The sequence below is a fragment of the Macrotis lagotis genome, chromosome 1 (genome assembly GCF_037893015.1).
Source record: "Macrotis lagotis isolate mMagLag1 chromosome 1, bilby.v1.9.chrom.fasta, whole genome shotgun sequence".
NCBI classification, from domain to species: domain Eukaryota; kingdom Metazoa; phylum Chordata; class Mammalia; order Peramelemorphia; family Peramelidae; genus Macrotis; species Macrotis lagotis.
The window spans coordinates 847213470-847237309 of record NC_133658.1 but is presented as its reverse complement, the minus strand read 5'-3'; the positions used below and the strand labels follow the sequence as shown (position 1 = coordinate 847237309).

The 23840-nt window shown below is 40.1% G+C and overlaps 1 protein-coding gene across 1 annotated transcript; it reads left to right on the top strand.

The window, feature by feature from the left end:
- The first annotated feature begins 4667 nt into the window (after nt 1-4667).
- TMEM35B (transmembrane protein 35B) lies at nt 4668-23222 on the top strand. Its single transcript, XM_074191015.1, has 3 exons — nt 4668-4843; nt 19715-19895; nt 22687-23222. The coding sequence occupies exons 1-3, from the start codon at nt 4733-4735 to the stop codon at nt 22797-22799; spliced, it is 405 nt and encodes a 134-aa protein (XP_074047116.1). The 5' UTR covers nt 4668-4732; the 3' UTR covers nt 22800-23222.
- Nucleotides 23223-23840: the final 618 nt, after the last annotated feature.

Genomic DNA, 23840 nt, shown 5'->3' with positions numbered 1-23840 from the left:
CTACTTACCTCCCGGCCTCCCTCTCTGCCTACCTGGCTAGGATTTGAACTCAGGTACTCTTTTCTTTTCTGTTCTATTATTCTTTTTTTTTTTATTAAAGATATTATTTGAGTTTTACAATTTTCCCCCCAAGCTTACTTCCCCCCCCCCCCCCATGGAAACAATCTGTCAGTCTTTACTTTGTTTCCATGTTGTACATTGACCCAAATTGAGTGTGATGAGAGAGAAATCATATCCTTAAGGAAGAGACAAGTCTAAGAGGTAACAAGAGCAGACAATAAGATATCTGTTTTTTTCCTAAATTAAAGGGAATAGTCCTTGAACTTTTTTCAAACTCCACAAACTCCTTATCTGAATATAGATGGCACTCTCCTTCGCAGACAGCCCAAAATTGTTCCTGATTGTTGCACTGATGGAATGAGAAAGTCCTTCAAGGTTGAACATCACCCCCATGTTGCTGTTAGGATGTACAGTGTTTTTCTGGTTCTGCTCATCTCACTCAGCATCAGTTCATGCAAATCCCTCCAGGCTTCCCTGAAATATCATCCCTCCTTGTTTCTAATAGAACAATAGTGTTCCATGACAACATATACCACAGTTTGCTAAACCATTCCCCAATTGAAGGACATTTCCAATTCTTTGCCACCACAAACAGGGCTGCTATTAATATTTTTGTACAAGTGATGTACATCATCTCTTCAGGGTATAGACCCAGTAGTGGTATTGCTGGGTCAAAGGGTATGCTCATTTTTGTTGCCCTTTGGGCGTAGTTCCAAATTTCTCTCCAGAAAGGTTGGATGATGAACTCAGGTACTCTTGATTCCAGGGCCAGTGCTCTATCCACTGTGCTACCAAGCTGCCCCTCTGGTAGTCTTTTCTAGATACCTTCTTGCCATGCATTCTTCTTGGGTTTTGTTTTCCTTGTCTCAAAAATGATTAAGCATTGAGATTTGTGGAAAAAGTACTGTGTGCAAAAAGAAGAGGGAATGACTATCTCTCTAAGGCAAGGCAGCTCAGACCTAGACTCCCCCCTTCCCCAGCCCTAGCTGGTATCATCAAGTTTCCCATGCTGAAAACCTAAGATAACATTTTCCTCAGCCAGACCACCAGATAGACAATCAGACCCCAGGGCCTGCCTACAAGCCCTGCAGGGAGGGATGAAGAAGCCTTCAGCAAATGTAAAATACCATGGAAACGCCAGAGCAACAGCTTCAGAGGTGATCTGTGTCCCCAGGAAGAGACACAATCACCCCCTTTGAAATCGAAATGGGTGATTACCCATGACTAGGTAATTTTAGGTTCTTGTATCAGGGGCTTGGAGAAAAAAGGGAGTGAGAGCTGGGCGGAGGACCTAAGAAATGAAGACAATGAGAGAGAGGCCCTGGAAGGCACTGAGACAGTAAGAGACACTGAGAGACAAGGACCATAAGGAGACACAGACATACAGACATGGTGAGACAGTGATGGGGTATACAAGACAACGATAGGGGATATGTAGAAGCACAATGAGAGAAACAGAGAAACAGCAACCTGAAGAGATATAGGGAATGAGAGACAAATCCAATGCAAGCCCAGTCAGAAAACCTTTATTAACTGCTCACTAAATGCAAGATGCTATGTTAGATGATGGGGATGCAAAGACACAATGAAGGAAAGGATCTGCCCTCAGAGAAGCTTGCATTTCTTCTGGGGCTGGGAGTGAGAGTGGGCCGGTAGGATGCAACATGAAAGCAGATAAGCATACACATGATAATTTGAGGAGGGAGTGAGCATTAACAACCCGAAGTGGGGGGGGGGGGATCAAGAAAGGTTTTCTGTGTAGGAGAGGCTTGAAGGAAGCAGGGATTCTAAGAGGCGGGGGTGAAAAAAGAGGAGGCAGAGACACTTGGGGAGGCAGACCCAGAGAGAAAGCAAGAACATTTGAAAGTTTCATTTGCCTCAGTTGGTTTGGTAATCAGCAGTTATCACCCAAAATAAATTTTCCAAACCCTCTCTCTCTCTCTCTCTCTCTCTCTCTCTCTCTCAGCTGCCTCGATGCAAGATGTTACATGTGATTGGGGTTTTTGGGTGGAAGGGGGTGGGGGGAGAGGGGGCCTTCCATGGAGACAGGCAATGCGTGACTCATTATTTCCTCTCCCGGTTGCAGATGAGAAGAGCCAAGGTTGCCAGGACTGAAAGGCCCAGTAGGAGAACTATTAAATAACACCTGGACACAGAGCTGGACCTGCTGGGTCTGCAATGCTTGACCCTTTGTAGCTCTAAGGAAAAACACTGTCTTTGGGTAGCTCCTTCAAAGTCAGGTCTCCTGCCTTCCTGCCTTTGGAACCAGAGCTGCTGCTGAGCATCCAAAGCCCCCCCCCCCCCAAACAAATTCAGCCTCCCTTAAGTCCCTGGCAGAGGGACTGTTTAACACCAGGAAGGGAAAAGAGAGGTTCCCTGCCCTTTGGCCACAGGGATATTGACTTAGGATCCCTCTTCCTTGAATTGTATCCCACCTAGAAGCCCAGGAGGCTGCTGGATCAGTTTGGATTGGGGGTAGTGGACACTCCAAAAGTAGTGCGGTCAAGAAAGGACAAAGCCAGGAGGGAGCTAAGGGGAAAAAGGGGATGGCCACTTCAGGCCCCAAACACCCTCCCTTCCCTAATTACCCAGAGGAGAAACTAAGAGAAAATCAGGGTATTTCAGGCAAAGACAAAAGAATAAAAATAAACATTTCCATTTCTGTCTCACTTAACAGTTTACAAAGTGCTTTCTGCATCACAGCCTTGAGAGGCAGGACAAGGATTATTATCCCCATTTTTAATCACAGAATGTCAGCACTGGGAGGGACCTTCGAACATAGAATGTGAGAGGTGGGAGGGATCTTAGCTCATAGAAAGTCTGAGCAGGAAGGGTTCTTGAAACATAGAATGTCAGAGATGGGAGGGATCTTAGGATACAGTTTCTCAGAATTGGGAGGGCTTTCAGAACAGAATGTGAGAGATGAAAGGGTCCTAGAATATATTAGGTTAGAGCTGGGAGGAAGCCTTAGAACACAAAATGTCAGAGATGAAAGGGTCTTAGAACATAGTATATTAGAGCTGAAGGAAGCCTTAGAACCCAGAAAAGAAAGACCCTTAGAACACAGAATGAAGGATTGGGAGGGATATAGAATATAGAGAATCTCAGAATTGGGAGTGTTTTCAGAATGGAGAATGTTCTTGTTGGAAGGGAAAAGAAAGGTCCCTGCTCTTTGGCTACTAGGATCTTGGCTTAGGTTCCCTCTCCATGATCTGCCCAGGAGGCTACTGGATTGGGATGGACTGGTGGTGGTGGAGGACACAGAATGTCAGAGATGAAAGGGCTCTTAGAACTTAGAATATCAGAATGGAAAAGGCCTTAGAATAATAATATGTTAGAGCTTAGAACACAGGAATGTCAGATGAAAAGAATTTTAAAATACAGAAAAAAGGATTGGTAGGAACCATAGTATAGAGAATCTTAGAACTGGGAGAGGTTTCAGAACAGAGAATGTCCTGGCTAGATGGGAGCCTTGGAAAAAAGAATGTCAGAGATGAAAAGTACTTTAGAACAGAGAATGTTAGAGAAAGAAAGGACCTTAGAACACAAAATGTCAAAGATGGAAAGGGCCTTAGAACACAAAATGTCAAAGACAGAAAGGGCCTTAGAACATAGAATGACAGAGATGGAAAGGGTCTTAGAACATAGAATGTTAGAGATGAAAAGAATTCTAAAATACAGAAAGAAGGATTGGGAAGGACCATAGTATAGAGAATCTCAGAACTGGGAGAGATTTCAGAACAGAGACTGTCCTAGCTAGATGGGAGCCTTGGAACAAAGAATGTCAGAGATGGAAAGTACTTTAGAACAGAGAATGTTAGAGACAGAAAGGACCTTAGAACACAAAATGTCAGAGATGGAAAGGGAATTAGAATATAGAATGTCAGAGAGGGAAAGGGCCTTAGACTATAGAATGTTAGAGGTGAAAAGAATTTTTAAATACAGAAAGAAGGATTGGGAGGGACCATAGTATAGAGAATCTCTGAACTGGGAGAGATTTCAGAACAGAGACTGTCCTAGCTAGATGGGAACCTTGGAAAAAAGAATGTCAGAGATGGAAAGTACTTTAGAATAGAGAATATTAGAGACAGAAAGGACCTTAGAACACAAAATGTCCAAGGGACCTTAGAACACAAAATGTCAGAGACGAAAAGGGCCTTAGAACACAGGATGCCAGAGGCAGAAAGGGTCTTAGAACACAGAATATCCAGAATAAAGGGGATCTTAGAAGGTCGGAGCTGAGAAGACCCGGTGCAGACATGGGGATGTGAGGTCACATCTAGGATTCTCTTGAATCTTCCGGATCCCACCCAATTCTCTGTCACTAGACTTGGGGATCTGAGCTCCAGCAGCGCTGGGTACAGGGCAGCCCAGGCTGGTCTCTGCGCGGAGGGCACTGCTGGGCAGCACTTTGGCAGCTGGCGGCCTCTGGCCTCGGGGGTCCAGGTTTCTTCCCAAATGGGGGCCGGGCCGGGCCTCCTTCCTTCCTCTTCCCTCTTCTTCCCCAGTTTGGGGCCGGAGAGGGTCCAGAGGGGAGCAGAGGGCGGAGCCCCTTGGGGAGGCGGGGCCGTGGGTGGGGTGGGGCCGGAGGAAAGAGTGGGGGGCAGGGCCGGGCTTGGGCAGTCCCCAAGCTGGGCTGGGGTCGCTCCGGGCCCCCGGCCTGCGCGCGGCCATGGAGCCGGTGTTCTCGAGTCTGCGGCTGCTGCTGGGCCTCTTCTTCATGCTCACCGGGGCCGTCAAGTTCTCGGATTGTCACACCCCGGCCCAAGTGTACGAGCATGTGGTGAGCGGGGGTCGGGGGCGGTGCACGCGCCCGGGAGGGCTGGGGGGTCTCCAGGAGGAAGCTGGACTCTTCCGCACCCCCTTACTCTCTCTTTTGCAGAGAGGCAGCCCTCCGAGCCGGCTGGATCCCTTAGCCACCGCGGGGACCGCCTAAGAAAGTGGGCAAAGATTCACCCGGCTCTGGGTATGGTGACTGAGAGGGGTGAGGAAAGGGTGGGATGACGGAGTAGAAGAGGCAAGGGCCACAGGGTCTCCCTCCAGGACAGTCAGATTCCCTGGATCTTTGCCTGTGAACACTCAGAGAGAGGAGCAATCAGGATCACCGAGCGCTGGAAGGGACCTCAGAGAGCATCCCCTCCTCATTTTACAGACGAGAGAACAGAGGCTTAGTGACATCCGCTCCTGAGGTCACAATGAAGCCAGAATTTCTAACTCAGGTCCTATTACTTCGAGTGAATGTGTTGAACCTTTGCAAGCCCAGCCTATCAGAGGCAGAAGACAATTCTAGATAGGGGGTCCTCTAGGTGGCCCGGTAGATCGATGGGCTTGGAGTCAGGAAGATGTGAGTTCAGCTGTGGCCTCGGACACTAGCTGGGGGACCCTGGACTAGTCTCTGCCTCAGTGCCCTCACCTCACCTTGTAAAATGGAGATAATAAATAGTCCAGGATTGTTGTAAGGATTAAACGAGAATGATTGGGAAGCCCTTTGCCAACCTAAATATAGCTATAGGAATGCTAGTTATTATGGTTATTCATTTTACAGCTGGGGATACTGCCACTTTGGGGAATTGGCTTGCTCAGTGACAGCTCCATACTGTTCACCTGCTAGAGGTCCCGAGGTATGAAAAACAGGAAGAGGAATCTTGGGTCAGATCTGTACAAATGATAGCAATCGATTTATCCAACTTCCCGGGGTGGGGTGGGGGGGGTTGTGCTGGGAGGTTGGGGGGGAAGGAGGGGATGTTTGCTGGGAAAGGAAAAGGTGATAATCTCTCTTCTCTCCCTTCTTCCCCAATACCCCCAGTTGGGGAGCAAAGTCAGAATTCCAGCATCCCCTTCCCCGTGGTCTCCTTGATATTCCCCATATAATATGAATTGTCTTTGCACAGGTGTTCAACCTCTCCATTTCCTCACTTTCTCCACCCCCCTTCCTGGAATACTTTCAAGTCTACCGATTAGAATCCCTAACCCCCTTTAAGACTTAAATGTCATCTCCTTCAGGAGATCTCCCCTCCCCAACTCTTGTTAGTGCTTTCTCTAACCTTTAAAATTATTTTGTAGTCACTATATTTTTTGAGTCAATTTATCTTTGACTATATTTTCTTTCCTTCCTCTCTCTACTCTGTTAAACTGGTAAGATCCTTGAGGGCAAGACTTTTGTATCTATGCCAGTGCCTGTATGAAGCCTTTAATAAATTCTGAAGTGAATTCCCTCAAGTAACCTTGCCTTGGGTGTGAGGGATTCACTCTGGCCATCTTGCTGATTTTTGTGATAAGAGCCCACACTTTGAAGTGGGGAAGTACTACTCTCCTTTTTCAGAGCCCTGGCACTGGTCTGACCCAGTGATGTTGAAAATAAATTCCTTCCTTCTGTTTGGCCTTTTATATAACTTCCAGGGTGTATTTATGATCCTCATAACACCTCTATAGTACAGGAGTTATTAATCCACATTTGAGAGGTGAGGTAATGAGCAATTTCCTTCATTTCTCACTGCCTCTTGGGTTATATAGTGAGTTAAGCTGGGATTTGAACTCAGTTTTCTTGGCTTCCTGTTCAGGTTCCACATTGCTTCCATGGGACTCCTCACAGGAAGGGAGGGTTTGTTAATCTTCTTCTTCAAAAATTCTTGGGAAAGTCATCCCTGCCATGTTTCTTGGGTAGGGAGTTTGGGAAGGGGAGGTAGAGATTGTCTATCCCCCCCCACCTAATCACCTGAACCTTGACCTTCCTTTCTTGGCTTTGTTTAGGAGAGGATGTGGTAACTGGGCAGTTTAGGGAGTGTGGAGTGGCTGGCACAACCAAGGATAGTTCAGAACAGGTAGTGCTGGCAACAAGAGTTTAGACAAGGTGGGTAAGGGCCATGGTGGTTGTTCCTTAGCAGAGGAAGGGAGTGGCAGAGAAAAGGGGCAGGAGCAGTTATTCATGGAAGTGGTCATCAGACTTCAAATATTCACAGTATTTCCTGCCTCAGTATCAGGTGTGAGCTCAGGAGGGTTCCTGGGGAACTTCTCTGTTTGGAAAAAGACCTAAATTTCTTAGAAGGGACCAGTGAAGGGGGAATGGGGGTGTGAAGTATCTAAGGTTTGGTAAGAATATGTTAGGTCTCTTCAACCTTCTAAGCTATCTTTCCCTCTACTCTGTTGAAGAATCCTTATCCTCTATCTAGACATATTAACCAGTATTTAGGGCAGACCTGCTGAGATCATTTTCATGGAAGAAGCCCTTGACTGGGAGTCGAGGACTGAATTATAACCACTAGCTCTGCCAATAACTCCATTTTTGAACTTGAATATAGAATCTTTGGATGTCATAGCTAAAAGGGAGCTTAGCGATCACTAATACAATGGTTCTCAAAGTTTGGACAAGAGACCCTAGGAGGGGTCCCCAAGACTCTTTCAGGTGGTCCTATTTTTCTAATCATTAGATGGTTTATTTCTCATATAATAAATATCTCACATGGTGAGCTTCTCATATACTAAACATATAGATATAAACTGCAGACACAAAAACTCTTTGAAATCTTCAGTAATTTTTCAGAGTGTGAAAGGTCCTGAGACCAAGAAGTTTGAGAACCTCTGCTTTAATAGAAGTCCTCTCTGGGGAATTAATTTTTCTTTCAATTTTCCCCATCCATTAGTTTTTCTTTCCTTTTTGAAATTACTCTGTTTCTCTTTATATATATATATATATATTTTTTTTGGAGAGGCCTGGTGGCTATTGTGATCATGAGGTCAAGAGGAATTTAATTCAAAAACCACCTCTAATACTTGACAGTTGTGTGACCAACCTAAGCTTCAGATTCCACATCTATAAAATGGAAGTAATGAGACTGGTAGAACTTATTTCACAGGCTTTTTTTTTTTTGTGAAGGCTCAAATGAGATCATGCAGGTAAGTTAGCAAACTTTCAAGCTTTATGTAAACGCCAATTATTAATACTTAATTCCTCTCCTGTTCTGTGGGTATACTCCAAGGCGCTCTTCTGGGTCTTCTTTTCTAAGTGTTGCCTCTTGGTGATCCCATCCACTCCCATGGTTTTAGCTCTTAGATTTATGCAGATAACTCCCCAGTCTACCTTTCTAGCTCTTATCTCTCTCCTCAGCTCCAGTCCTGCATCTTCTCTTATGTCCCATAAGTATCTTAAACTCAACATGTTCTAAACAGAACCACTAAATTTCTTTCCTGCCAAACCTGCCCCTCCTCCTTACTTTCTCATTTCTGCAGAGGACCACACAAATCTAGTCACCCATATACACAACCCAGGCAGCATTCTTAACTCTTTAAGCTCATTTAAACACTGCCCCTCTCCTTTCCACAATTGAGGAACTGCAAAATCTTGTGGATTCTATCTCCTTCATTTCTCCCTCTCTACTAACACCACAGTCACCCTGGTTTATGGCCTCATTATCTCTCTGTGTGGACTATGGCAACAGTCTCCTGATTTTTTTCCTTGAATCCAGTCTGTCCACTCTCCAGTCCATCATTTTCATAGCTGCCTAGTTGCTATTTCATAATGATAACAGCAGTAGCTGGCATTTATGTGGTGCTTAAGAGTTTGCAAAGCACTTTACAGACTTATCTGATTTGATCCTCACAACAATTCTGGAAGTTAGAGGCCATTATTGTCCTCATTTTACTGATGGGGAAACCGAGGCAGACAATTTCATCCTGTTTAGGCTTCTGAGGCAGAAGCCTTCTCCTTTGAATATTCTTTTCAAAGAATATGAAAAAGGCAGTTTTCAAATACAAAAATTCAAACTATCAACAACCATTATAGGATTAATAACATTAATAAAAACTTTGAGATTCTATCCATCGGATGGACAAAAATGAGAGAAAAGAAAAATTACAATTGCTGGAGAGTCTGTGGAAAAACAGGTACATTATTGCATTGTTGATGAAGCTGTGAATTGGTTCAGTCATTCTGGAAAACAATTTGAAACTTTACATCTGAAGCTACTAAATTCTGCATAAATCCTTGTCCCAGGGATAACACCACAAAGGCTTGTATTTCAAGCAAATCAAAAAAAAAAAAAAGAAGAAGAAAGGGGCCTATAGTTTAAAAAGTTAGGAAATTTTTTATAATGACAAAGAAATAGAAATTCCTATTAACTGAGAGATGGTTGAACCAGTGATAGTATATGAATGTAATGAAATAATATGACACTGTACAAAATATTGAAAGGGATGGTTTTCAGAGAGTGAACCAAGGAAATGGAGTGAGCAGAATTATGACAGTTTGTACAACAAAAACAATGGTGTAAAGAAAATCGACTTTGAAAAAGTTAGCTCTATTAGATGCAATGACCAAGTAGGATTCCAGAGAACTAGTGATAGACTCAAAGTATGGTATGAGGCATAGATTTTTGGATATGGTCAGTATAGAAATTTGTTTTGCTTAACTATGCATATTTATTACAAGGGTTTTTCTTATTTTTAAATGAAGGAGGGGGTGGTTGGAGAGAGAAGAGGACTAGAGCTAGGGTTGCCAAAAAAGAAACAAATTTTTTTTTGATTCACGAAAAAGAACATAGAGGACCTGGAGGAAATACATACATGCAAGAATTTTTTATTTGCTTAAAAGGATAAACAAATTTTAAGTAATAGAGATTCTGAGTTTCTTAATGGCCTTGTGCAAATCTGTCTCACTTAAATACATTTTGTGCCTAAGTCAAAAGATATCAATCACATACTATTTTACCATTTTTACCTATTTCAAAGTTCTGAGGTGATGGGCAAATGACAAAGCAGCAGGTACAGATACACTGGGAACTGTAGACACAATTCTGCACACAGGTAGCTCAGGTTTTCTTGTCACTGAACTGAAGCAGTAATGGGATTCAAAAGGCTCCCTGTGTCTCTGAGCAGCCTTCTTAAAGGACTATTCTAGTCACATGCTGCCACAAGGAGGGGCTAGAAAAAAATGCCTTAATAATTGTCTGTTTCAACTAACCTTGGAATGCTCGCCATCGCAGGTGAGGATCCCGCCCTGTGGTCCAAATCCAAAAAAATCATACAAAACTTTTGTAAAGAGAATTCCACTCGTCTTCAGTACATTGAATATATGAACACGTAAAGAAGACAGGGAATCCATGTTTTCTGAATATGATGAATAGTTCTTGTTTGTAAAAGAACTCCGCAGGTATCATGTGCAAATAGTGCATTTCAGTGAAACAAGAGTGACAGATGAAGACCAGCTTAGTGAAATTGGGCCTGGATCACATTTTTCTGGGGTTATCATTGTGATGGGGAGCACCACGAAGTTGACAATGATATTTCCATCAAAACCAATTTAATCAACGAGCTTGTATGCTTTGGAAAAGGAGTGAATGTCAGGATAATGACAATGTGATTGGCACTTGTTGGAAAGCCCTATGCATTCCTCCATCATTAGTGTGTGTGCTCCCACCAAGATGAACTCTGATGAGGTCAAAGAAAATTTTATGAACACCTGGATTCCCTCATAATCAAGGTGCTGAAAGAGGATAAGCTTATAATTTTGGATGACTTTAATGCCAGATTAGACCCAGACTATCAGACATAGCAGGGAGTCCTTGGTGAAGATTTTTCATCTCATGACCTCATTACCAATACTGTCTTCTGTTTACCTAAGTGCAATAAAACTTCATGGATGTGCTCATTTTTAAAAATTATATTTTATATTTTCAATTACATGGAAAGATCATCCTTTTGCAAGTTTTAAGTTCCACATTTTTTATCGACCTCCCCACGGCAGCAAGCAATCTGGTATAGATTGTGCATGCACAATTGTATTTAACATATTTTCATATTAGTCATATTGTGAAAGAATTAGAACTAAGAGGGAAAAAACCATGAGAAAGAAAGAAAAATCATAAAAGTTTTAAAAAATGAACAAATATGCTTTGCTCTGCATTTGGAAATCATAGTTTTTTCTCTGAATGTGGATGGCATTTTCCATAACAGATCTCTCAGGACTGTCATTGATCACTGAACTGCTGAGAAGAGCTGCATCCATCATAGCTGATCATCTTATAGTGTTGCTGTCAAGGTGTACCATGCTCATCTGGGTCTGCCCACTTTACTCAACCTCAGTTCATGCAAGACTTTCCAGATATTTTTGAAGTCTGACCACTCATGATTTCTTACAGAACAATAGTAATCCATCATATTCATATATCAAAACTTGTTCAGCCATTCCCCATTTGATGGGTATTCATGGATGCAGTCTTGACAGAATGAGACTGATGAAGGTGATGTATGATAGACTGCTGGACTGATCATAGACTTATCCTCACCAAGCAAAATATTCACAATCAACAAAAGAGGTGGCCCCCAATGCAAGATGACTACCATAAGACTCAATGTCAACAGATGAGAGTGCTTCTCTAAACCAGTATAGTTCGTTTCTAACTTGGAGGACAAGCTGAGTCAACCCATGTTTGGTAGAAGTAGTTCAGGAAAGGAATGAGTAGCTTTCAGATTATTTGGTGTATAGTGCAGCATTTACTCATCTGGGCCAGAATACTTGCAAACATCATGATTGATTTTTATGAAAATGATAGGAAAATTTGGAAAATGCTAAACAAAAACCAAGAATTTTATGGAGTTTAGTTCATCCTTCTCTGAGAAAGCAGCATTTAATTCTAAGTGTTTCTTAGAAAGATCCATGATTCTTGACTCAGAAGGCAGATGAAATTTGGTTTTACCCAGATAGTAACAATCCAAAGAGCTTTTATGATTCCCTAAAGGCTATATAGTGTACTTTAACTATTCAGTGCTGATGGAGCCACACTGATAAATAATGACATGATGCTGGAGTGGTGAACATTTCCAAAGTGATCTGAACAGACCCATATCAATCAATACTGAAAGCCACTGGCCATGTATCTCAGGTTGAAGCCAATCCATCCCTAGCTGAAATTTCAATTGAAGATGGGGTTTTGAATGCCATTAGGCTTCTCTCATATGGGAAAACACCTGCTGTTGATTCTGTTCCAGGTGATATTTGCAAAATGGATGAATCCATTGCTCATACAAAAGCTGATAGAAATTTTCTGCGATTTATGTCAAAGAGTGGTAATTCCCCAGTAGTTCAAGGATGCCTCCAAAGTGGGGTCTCTTTCTTAGTCATTGATGGCAAAATCCATTGATTGCCAGAGTCCTCCTTAATAGACTGATCCTTCACCTGAGAGCCAATGTGGCTTCAGAAAGGGCTGGTTGACAGACATGGTGTTTGATGCCTGACAACTCCAGGGAAAATTCCAAGAGTGGAACAGAGGTCTATACATAGTGTTTATAGAACTGATCAAGGCCTCATGCTGTCAGTCATGAGGGTTTGTGGAAAATCATGGCAAAGTTTGATTGCCTGGAGAAGTTCTTCAATATTTTATATACTGGATTCTGGATAATGAATGATGCTCTCATGCTTTCTCAGTCACCAATGGAGTGAATCAAGTCTGTTCCCATGCCATATAGCATGGTGTGTTGGATTTCTTCAACCAAGATGAAAATGGCTTAAAGTTAGCTACCACACTGATGGTAAATTATTTAACTTGAAAAGGTTACAAGCCAAGACTCAAATGGAGGGAGTGTTGGTGCATGACTTTTTGTTCTCAGATGATTGTGTACTCAGTGTAGCCCCTTAGGATGAGATACAACAAAGTATCAATTGATTCTCTATTGCTTGTGTTAATTTGGCTAACAATTAACACCAAGAAAAATAGTTCTTCATTGGCCAGCATAAGTTAAAGCAAAGGGAGAAATTGTGAATTCTGTGAATTAATTCATTTAACTTGGCAGTATACTTTCCAGGGTTGTACATACAGATTATGAGGTAGATGCACACATTGCCAGAGCAAGATCAGTGTTTGGGTGATTCTGAAGGAAAGTGTGGGACAGAAATGGCATTAGACTGCCTATCAAACTGAAGGTCTGCAAAAACCATTGTGCTGACTTTATTGTTGAATATTTGTGAAACCTGGACAGCATACACCATATTAGGAAATGGAATTGCTTCCATTTAAATTGTCTTAGGGAGATTCTGAAAATTCTATGGCAAGATCAGGTCCTGACATCCAAACTTTATTGTAGAGAGGCTGACCATCCTGTTGGAATGCAAAATGTATGTTTGCTTAAAAGACTAGTTTATAGAGAATTCACAAAAGGCCAGGGCTCACATGATGATGAGAAGTGACGCAAGGATTCTCAATGTCCCTCTGAAGAATTCTGGAACAATTGTGAGACAAAAGAGACACTGGCACAGGACCACCCAGCATGGTGAGTTCATGTCAAAGAAGGCTCTGTGAATAAAGCAGAATTGTAGTAGCTCAAAAGAAATGTGAGATGCACAAATGTAGAGACAACTCCACTCCAAATGCTCATGTGAACTATTTTTTTTTGTTTTTTCAAGGCAATAATAGGGTTGAGTGACTTGCCCAAGGCCACACAGCTAGGTAATTATTAAGTTTCTGAGACCGGTTTTGAACTCAGGTACTCCTGACTCCTGGGCCGGTGTTCTATCCACTGTGCCACCTAGCTGCCCCCATGTGAATTATTTATATCTGATCCATAGTAGAGTTTTCTGAGCTTATTATATTGGTCTGATCAGCCACAGTAGGATATACTATACTTTATTCCCAAAATTTAAAATTTGCATTCCTTTGGGCAGAATAGCTCTACATAAGGGTGTGATATTCTCTATGGACGGAGGGAAAGGAAAGAAGGGAGGGAGGGAGGGAGGAAGGAAGGAAACAAGGAAGGAAAGGAGGAGGAAAGGAAGGATTAGGAAGGAAAAAAGAAAGAGCTAAATTGCCCAACTGGCAAGCAGTGGGGCATCGCCTATTACTCGCTTGTCCTGGCTTCTCAAAGAGGACCATGACATCAAGGAAGTGATGCCATGACATGCATGTGATTTGGATTTAAGTGAGGGAGAGCTTTGTAAAGTCACCAGCCTCACGTTCTTCTCCAAGCCAATCTGAGTCCACTGGCCACATATGGATCAGGATGACTGGAGATGACCCTGGCTGGAGTGGGACACTGACCTTTTTAAACTAAAATCTTTTAACAGGTCCTTAGTTTGATTGAGACAATGTCCATTCGATGATTATGACTAGGTAAGAAAAAAATAAATTTTGATCGCTGGAACCTCAAAAGATATCTTGGGGTTTGTTAGCTAGATTTCTTTTTTAAGGACTTTGCCTTGAATCCAAATCAAACTGGTTATAATTGATTAGCTAACAGTAGGTCTCAGATCTAGTCTCACTTGGTCAGTATTTGGACCTTGATTGACTCAGAAAATTAAAATCAATTGTTTCTGTTTTGGTCAGAAATCCTTAGGGTCTTCCCCTTCCAGATTGATTTTTTTATTTTTATTTTTTGGACTAGATTAAAGAGGTCATTCTTTGCCTCATTTCAATTAAAGACCTTAGCTTTAGAAGACCTAGGTCTCCCGTTGCATTCAAGGCCATCTCCAGGCATTCTGATCCACATCTAGTCACTTAACCAAATAACTCTGGAGGAGAAAGTTAGGCTGGTGACTTTGCATGGCTCTTTCACTTATATCCAATTCACTTGCATGTCAGGGCATCTCTTTCTTGATGTCATGGTCCTCTTTAATTGTGAAGGACAAACAGCAACTTTGACCTGTGTAGTGATGTCATTTTTGTTCTCTTTGAGAACTACGAACAACAATGATTGCATTTAACTCCAAATACCTATTGGGGGATTTTAGAGACTTGAAAATTTGACTCCATTTTTTACTTTTCTTGACTGATTACCTATTGCTCCTCTAAACTATAGGTGAACTGTCCTGCTTTCTGTTCCCTATATATTACTTTCAGTCTCCCCCTCCATGTCTTTGCACAAGCTATACCAGGGGTATACTAATAATAACTGGCCATCCAAAAAAAATTACCCAGGACAAAACCCCACATTTTTGTTTAATTTGTATTATTAATACCTTCCCCTTCACTTTCTCAAGTTTAGAAAATCAATGAAACAATAAATCAAGTCCTGATTTGTAGTGTTTTCTGATTTCCAAGTTATAAATCCTCATTCTGTAGATTTAACAGTCTGCTGGTTCAAACTACCTTCAGCTCACTTCAGATTATATACCCAATGCCTGCCTTTCTCTTTCTCCTCACCTTTAGCTTTTGAAACCCATAATTCTTCCTCTGTGAGGTGGAATGCATCATTAATTGGCAGTGTGGATGAAAAAAAAGTGGAAGATGACAGATGTTGGAGGGACTTTGGAAAACAGGCACATTAATACCTTGTTGGTGGAACGATGAATTGTTTTAGCCATTCTGGGAAATAATTAGGAACTGTTTGACAGAAGTTACTAAATTTGATAATGTTAGCACTTATATAATGTTTTAAATTTTGCAAAGCACTTGACAGTGTTCTCTCACTTGATTCTCACAACCACCTTGGAAGAAAGGTGCTCATCCCTTTTTACAGATGAGGAAACTGAGGTTTAGTGATTAAGTGATTTGCCTAAGATTACAAAGCTAGTAAATATTTGAGACTGGATTTTAACTTAGATCTTCCTGATTCCAAATCTAGCTCTCTTACTGAGCCACTTAGCTATCTCCAATACTACTATACAGCCCATAATCCAAAGAAAGAAAATAAAGACGTATATGTAAAAAATATTTATAGCACCCCTTGTGGGGGGCAAAGAACATCAGTCCAGAAATGCCTGAATAGATTATGGCATAAGAATGTAATAGAATTAGATTGTATTCCAAGAAATGAAGAAAGAGATGATCTCAGAGAAGTTTGAGAAGACTTGTATGAATTGATGAAGAGTAAAGTGAGCAGAACCAGGGGAATGATGTACATAATAACTTTTTTTAGGTTTTTTGCAAGGCAAATGGGGTTAAGTGGTTTGCCCAAGGCCACACAGCCAGGTAATTATTAAATGTTTGAGACCGGATTTGAACCCAGGTACTCCTGACTCCAGGGCCGGTGCCTGTGCCACCTAGACGCCCCAGTACATAATAACTTAAACAATTTTTAAAGACTGAAAAATTCTGGTGAACACAATGATCAACCATGATTCCAGAGCATCAAGTTTCCCACCTCCTGACAGAGATGGTCTAAATTATATAATGGGAAATAGCATCAGAGAGTCAAGGTGCAGAATGAGACATTTGTTTTTGAGACATGGTCAGTGTGGGAATTTGTTTTGCTTGATTATATTTGTTACAATTATTTTTTTCCCTTCAGTTTAGGTTGGGGGAAGTTGATGGGAGGAAGAAAAATAAATGCTTGAGAATTAAAAGAAAGAAACCCCCTAGCCTTTTTCAAGGCTTAGCTCAACTATCTGATTCTTAAAGAGGCCATTTCTGATTACCCAAGTTTTTATATTCCCCCCAAATACTTTGCATTCATTGCACATATTTTTAATTTATTTCTCTAGAAACTGAACATGTTGTTTTCCCTTTCCCTCAGAATGTTACTTCCTTGATGGCTTGGACTGTTGTTTTTGTCACTGAAATTTCTTGCTTAATAATTGTTATTGAACTGAATGGGTAGATTTTACTAGATAGTGGCCTCTTAAGGTTTCCTTTGACTCTTACTCTACAGTGTGCCCATAGTGATATTGTCATCGTTGCATTTTTTTATTGTTGCGAGGGTCAGCTAGGTAGTGTAGTGGTTAGAATGATGGGTCTGGAGTCAAGAAGACCTGAGTTCAAATTCAGATTCAGACATTGCTATTCAATAAATCCTGTTTAAATGTTAGTTCTTCTCCTCTCCTCCTCCTCCTCCTCCTCCTCCTCCTCCTCCTTCATCATCATTATGCTAGGCAGTTAGGGGGTTTCAAATCCAGTGTCAGAGACTTATTAACTAACTGGGTGTTTCTGAGCAAGGCATTTAACTTCTGTCTGTCTCAGTTTTCTCAGGTTCCTAGCTGCCTCAGTTTTCCTCATCATAAAGTGGGGACAAGAATAGCTAACTGCCAGGGTTTTTATGAGAACCAAATGAGATGATGTATATAATGAGTTTGTAACCTTAGCCTTTATGCTTATTATATTAACTATAATCTATATAACTATATATAATCTACATAATCTATATAACTATAATAAGGTTGAATTTATTATTAGGTATAATGATCATGAAACTTTATCCATTGATTCTAAGTTGACCAGTATCCAGTGACCTGCCCTCTGTCTTAGTAATTTCACAGACTGAATGCAGACCCAAGTAGAAAGCATTCTCTAATGGTAGTACAGTTGAAGGATTCTATCCTCAGCCCTGTGCTAGCAATGGTAGATCAGGACAGGGATGATATAAGACATATCATGAAGCTTGGTGGAAGAGTTAACCTATTCAGTTGTAGAATTGGGATCCATAAAGATCTTGAAAAACTTGAACTAATGAGATAAAATTTAATAGGAATGCAAAATCTAGCATTTGTATTTTTTTAAGTCAATTGAACAAATATAGGGTAGGGGATAGAAGACATATCAGGTAGTGAATATGAAGCTGACCCGAGGCTTTTAGTAGATGTATAAGATAGATGTAAATCACAAGGTAATATGATGGTCAAAATTATTAATTTTTTTGATTTTACTTGTGATTTTTTCAATGTAGGGAATTCCCAAAGTGGAAATTCCTTAGCCAATTTAAATAAGCAATAATTCCACAATCTGTCTATAATTTGACAGTTCTACTATATTAGAGAGAGTTGCTTGGGGGCACTGAATGGTTTAGTGACTTTTTTTTACAGTCACATAGCCATTTTAAATCAGATTCAGGGTTTGAACCCTAACTTCAAGACCAGCTCTATAGATTTAATGGAACTTTGGGTAATAATAATGATAGCTAGCATTTATATAGTTCCTACTATGTACTAAGCACTTTTCAAATATCATTCCATTTGAGCCACATACCAGGTGTTGTTATAGGAGTTATCATAATCATTTTTTTAGTAGGGGAAACTAAGGTAGACATTATTATAATCCTTATTTTACTAAGTTAGATAGGTATTATTATAATCCTCATTGTACAGTTGGGAAACTAAGGTAGGTAGATATTATTAAAATCCTCATTTTATAGTTGGGGAAACTAAGGCAAACAGAGGCCAAATGACTCACCCAAGGTCCCACAATAACTGTCTGAGGAGCAATTTGAACTTAGATCTCCTTGACTCCAAAGATTTACTGGATATTTATTATTTATTATTAATTTTTATTTTTAGTATTATATTTATTTTATTATTTATTATTATTTAGAGGCACAGTTTTTCAGAATGACAATGGTCATTGCTGTGATCAGACCACATCTTGAATATTCTGTTCAATTCCAAGTGTTTTATTTTAGGAGAGAATTGACAAATTGGAGTTTATCTAGAGGAGGGAGACCTGGAGAAGTCTGAAGAATGCCTCCTTATGAGAATTAATTGGATAAACTGTGATGTTTATTCTGGAGAAGAGGAGAATAAGGAAAAAAATCTTGAGTTCTAGCTGAGTGAAAGGGAATATGAGAACTACCTTCAGGTATAAGGAGGTCTATAATGGGAGTGAGATTTGACTTATCTTCCCTAAAAGAATGCAAGCCTTTTGAAAGCAGACTTTTTAAATTAAATTCTTTTTTAGGTTTTTGCAAGGCAAATAGGGTTAAGTGGCTTGCCCAAGGCCACACAGCTAGGTAATTATTGAATGTTTGAGGCTGGATTTGAACTCAAGTACTCCTGACTCCAGGGCCGGTGCTCTATTACTGTGCCACTTAAATTAAATTAAAAAAAAATTTTTGGCTTTCCAGTTTCAATGCTAAGACAGTGAGTGCTTGGTAAGTAGTAAGTATCTGATGATTGATTGCTTTGCTTTGCACCCTAGGGCAAAAGTAGAAGAAAAGGGGACAAGTGTGAGAGGAAGGGAGATTTCAGTTCCAGATGAAGTGACACTTTTAAACAATCAGAAATGTCCAACAGATCAGACAAGCCTTTAGGAATAATACTTTCCTCCAGTATCACTGGAGATATTTGAGCAGATGCTGAGTATTTTGTTAGAGATACAGTTGAGGGAATTTCTACTCAGATATGAATTGAACTACAGGTCCTCTGAGCTCCCCTCCAACTCTGAAATCCTCTGATTCTAAATAGAAGTAGTCGACCAACTCAGAACCCAATAGGAATACATTTTGTAAACCTTAAAGTATTAATTAAAGGTGAGGAAAGCCAATATGAATAGTAGTTGACACTTTCAAATGTTTCAGTGTCAGAAATTTTATCAGTGGAAGTGATTTTAAAGAAGGTATACTCTTTGTAATTGTAAAGAACTATTGCGTGGCTCTTGCACCCTAAGGTCTACGAAACCTTTAAAGACATCTGACTTGCAACCTCTTCTGTGTTGTCCCCCTTGACCCTCAGTTAGAATGTTTTTCTATTTATATTCCCAATGCTTAGCACAGCACTTTTTCATTCATTCATTCATTCATTCATTCATTCATTCATTCATTCATTCATTTATCCATCCCTATGGCACCCATTTCTACAGCTGGGAAAGGAATTCAGAGCACAGAGATATGGAGGGCTTTTTCCTCTTGTCCCCTCTCAGTATCCTATCCACTGCAAACAGCATGGGTGGACTCCCAGAACTTTCTTAGCAGCCAGGGCTTAGTACATCTTTGTTGACTATTTGTAGTTATTCATTTTCTCTTCTAGAAAGCACTGGTCATGAAGCTTGCTGAGGTGTTACCGCTGAGCCTCCTGGGCTACGAACCAGATCCTGAGGACCTTCTAATTATTATTGGCTGGTTGGAATTTATATCTGGTCTCCTATTGGCCATGGGACCACCCCACCTACAGGAGATCAGCACCATTGTGCTCACCCTGCTTACATTAGGTAAACTGGGGTTAGGGCTGAAGTTTAGTTGGGACTGGATGATGACCACTGGGCCCTTCTTCTTCCTCCCCACTTTTTTCTCCCCAGTCAGGAACCTGACTTTTGAAAACCTAGGAAAGGTGTGTGTGTGTGTGTGTGTGTGTGTGTGTGTGTGTGTGTGTGTGTGTGTGTGTGTCTCACCCATTCTAAGTTCTCTAGGATCTGGAGTTCTCACCATTTTCTTCCTTGAATTGTTATGAGACTCTAGGTAGATTATAAATATGACTTATAGTTGGGAGCTGTTGTTTCAGCACCTAAGGACAGAGAGTGTTATTTTGACCTTTCTTTGTATCTCCACTCCTTATTAAAAATACTTGGCATAATACTTGTTTACTGACTTTTACCCACCAAAATTTCCCCAACATTTTTCCTTTTCTCTCTTTCAGAGAGCCATGTCATATAACAATATTTTTAAAGACAAAAAAAAGAGAAAGAAAAAAAATCAGCAAAACTGATCAATATATTGAACAAATCTGTAAATATTTGCAATGGTCCTCCTACCTCTATAAGGAGGTAGGATGTGAATATCTTCTCATATGGGAACCATGCTTATTATTTATAATTTTGCATCACTGATACAAAAAATGAATTTGCATTTTTCTCTTTTGGCTAATTTTTTTTGTAGTTCTTTTCATTTATATGGTTATCATTAGCTCTGTTTTATTATGCATTAGTTCATATGACTCTTCCCACAGAATTCATCATATTTGTCATGTCTTATGGTACAGTAAAATTCCATTATATTTATGTGCCACAGTTTGTTTAACTATTTCCCCCAATCAATGAGGGGATATTTGCAACATTTGCTATCACAAAAAGTTCTGCTTTATAGACATTTTGGCTATAGAGACAAGTAGCTATAAGGGCTTTCCTCTTATTAGTGACCTTTTTGAGCATAAGTCTAGTAGTGGAATTGCTGGTTCAAAGGGTAAGGATACTTTAATTTATTTGCCTTATTTTAAATTATTTTACCAAATGAATATTATTCACAGATCTATCAGCAATGCATCAGTGGCTCTATCTTCCCACAATCTACTATTTCCATTTTTTGTTATCCTTTTTGTAGAATGTGAGTTGAAATCTCAGGATTGTTTTGATTTCCAATTCTCCTCTTATTGATGATTTGGGAAATTCTTTTATATTGTTATTAATAGTTTATAATTCTTCTTTTGAGAACTATTTGTTCATATCCTTTGGCCACTTATCTCTTTGGAAATAGCTTTTGGGTTTACATATAGTATATATCTATTAAGTGTTTATATATCTTGGGATGCCAAACCCTTCTCAGAGAAATTTGATTTCAAGTTTTTTTCCCATTCTTATACTTCTTTTCTAATTTCAGATATATTAATATTATCCATACAGAAGATTTTTAGTTTCAAGTAATCAAAGTTATTGATTTTCATCTTTTGCAATTATCTTTATCACTTCCTTATTTAGGACTATATCTCCTGCATAGTATGGAAAATACCATCCACATTCAGAGAAAAACTAGATTCTGAATGCAGGGCAAAGGACACCATGTTCACTTTTTAAAATCTTCTTTTATGCTTTTTCTTTCCTTCTTATGTTTTTTCTCCTTAGTTCTAGTTCTTCTTACACAATTTGACTAATATAGAAATATTTTTAAATTCGATTTTACATGTGCAATGTATATATTAGACTGTTTGCTGCCATAGGGAGGGGAGTGGGAAGGAAGGATGGTGAAAAAATGTGGAACTTAAAAGCTTGCAAAAGGATGAATGTTGAAAACCATCTTTGCCTATAATTGGAAAATTAAAAAAATACATCTCCTAGTTGTGAATTGGTACATTTTGGAGAATTATTTGGAACTATGCCCAGAGGGCTATAGTACTGCATATTCCCCTTTGACCTACCAATACCACTACAAAGTCTGTATCTCAAAGAGATTGGATAAGAGGGAATAGACCTAATTGTATCCACATATACATACACACAATACTGTAGATTGATTTATCTATCTATCTATCTATCTATCTATCTATCTATCTATCTATCTGAAAGATCTGTAAAGACATATAAACTGATGCAAAATGAATTGAGCAGAACTAGGAGAATTTTATACATAGTAATAGCAATTGTGTAATGATGATCAACTGTGTCTTAGCTATTTTGATCAAGACAATGATCCAAGACAATTACAAAGGATCCATGATTAAAAAGTTATATCCAGAGAAAGAACTGATGAGTTCTGAGTACAGACTAAAACATTTTTTTTGCTTACTTTATTTTTCTTGCTTTTTGTGGAGTTTTCTTTTGCAACATGGCTAATATGAAATTATGTTTTGCATTATTTCATATATATATATGTATATATAAATAATTGATATCATATTGCTTGCCCTTTCAGTGAGTAGGGGAGGGGTAGGTAGTAGGGAGAGAATTTGGAATCACAATTTAAAAAATGAATGTTAAAAAATTTTTAAGGTAATTGTGAAATATTTAATGAAATAACTAAAAGCATAAATTTAAAAAAGAATACAATTACCCATAACTGTGAGAGGTATATGACCTGCTTCTCTTCTGATTTTTTAAAGTATTGTTTTTAATATTAAGGTCATATAAACATTTAGAATATATTGTAGAATATGGTAAAGGATGTTGATCTAAGCCTAATTTCTTCCAGGCTGTTTTCCAGTTTCTCAGCAGTTCTTTTCTAAGTAATTTATGTTTTCCAGATTTTCAAATGCTGGCTTATTGAGCTCTGCCTTATTATTTCTTTCTTCTCCAGGTACACTCTACAGCTTGCTGATGCTGAGGGAGCCTGTGGCTTCATATGCTCCTACAGTCCTTTGCTTAGGAGTCCTAACTATGCTCCATGCCCATGCTTGCTATATTCTCTGAATCAAGGCCAAGACTATGGAAGGATTGGAGAGGAAGTAGAGGAGGAGGGAGGGAAAGGTGCAGGGTCATCAGTGGGAGCTGGAGATCACAGAGGAGTGGAGATAGAAGCATCTCTAACCTGGTCACAGTATGACTTCCAGATCATGCAGATTTGATGGCAAGGACATCTTTGAAACATGCAGCCTTGGGCCCTGAACTAGCTGATTCTGAGTTTGCTTTATTCTTTCACTGCCCTGGGAACCAGTCCCCCATCTAGCTGTGGGAGAGACTTCTCTACCTCATGCTCCTTGCGTGCCCTCTACTCATTCCTCCCATCCACCTGTTTTTAAGGGTTAAGTGCATATGTGCACGCTGGTTTCTCTCATTCTGAGACAACTCAATATGAGGAAATCCATCAGTGGTAAAATAGGGGCTTTCACTTTAAAGAACTGAAACTTCCCACTTAAGAAATTCTCAGGCTAAGGTGAACATAATGGCAAAGGGTGGTATTATGACAAAACTCTCAAGTTTGCAATCAGAAAGGAGAAAATTAGGGACCCTCAAGATGGAAAATGAAAAATCATCGGGCTCAGAGGAGAAAAAGGGCATCCCCCCCCCCAAAAAAAAGGAAGGGGATGGGGTGTAAGACAAGCAGGGAGATTCTCAAGATGGAAAGGTGAATAATAATTATATGCTGTAGCCTTAGCATATATAATGGAGTATTTTCCTCCACCAATGCAGATTCCAACTCTTCTAGGCCTTAATAGGCAGTTTTAACTTTCATAGAATTTTAGTCAGAAGGCACTTTAGTGGCCCAACCCATTCTTGAAAAGGAATCTGCAGCATCCCTGACAGGTGGTCATTGAGCCTCCCCTTGAAGGAAAGATATGATCAAGTGAAGGGAAAGCCACTACCTGCTGACAGACATAGCTCCTTCCACTTTGGGACAGCCCTCATCACTGGGAAGTTTTTCAGGCTAAATTTGCCCCTCTACAACTTCTACAAGTTGTTCCTTATTCCAAGTGATAGCTTTCCAATTCTTGAAGACAGTTGTCATGTCCT

Excerpts from the sequence above, each read along its gene's own strand:
- TMEM35B (XM_074191015.1), top strand. The coding sequence starts at position 4,733 with ATGGAGCCGGTGTTCTCGAGTCTGCGGCTGCTGCTGGGCCTCTTCTTC. Across the intron at positions 4,844-19,714 it reads CCCAAGTGTACGAGCATGTG|AAAGCACTGGTCATGAAGCT; the intron begins GTGAGCGGGGGT and ends TTTCTCTTCTAG. Across the intron at positions 19,896-22,686 it reads GCTCACCCTGCTTACATTAG|GTACACTCTACAGCTTGCTG; the intron begins GTAAACTGGGGT and ends TTTCTTCTCCAG.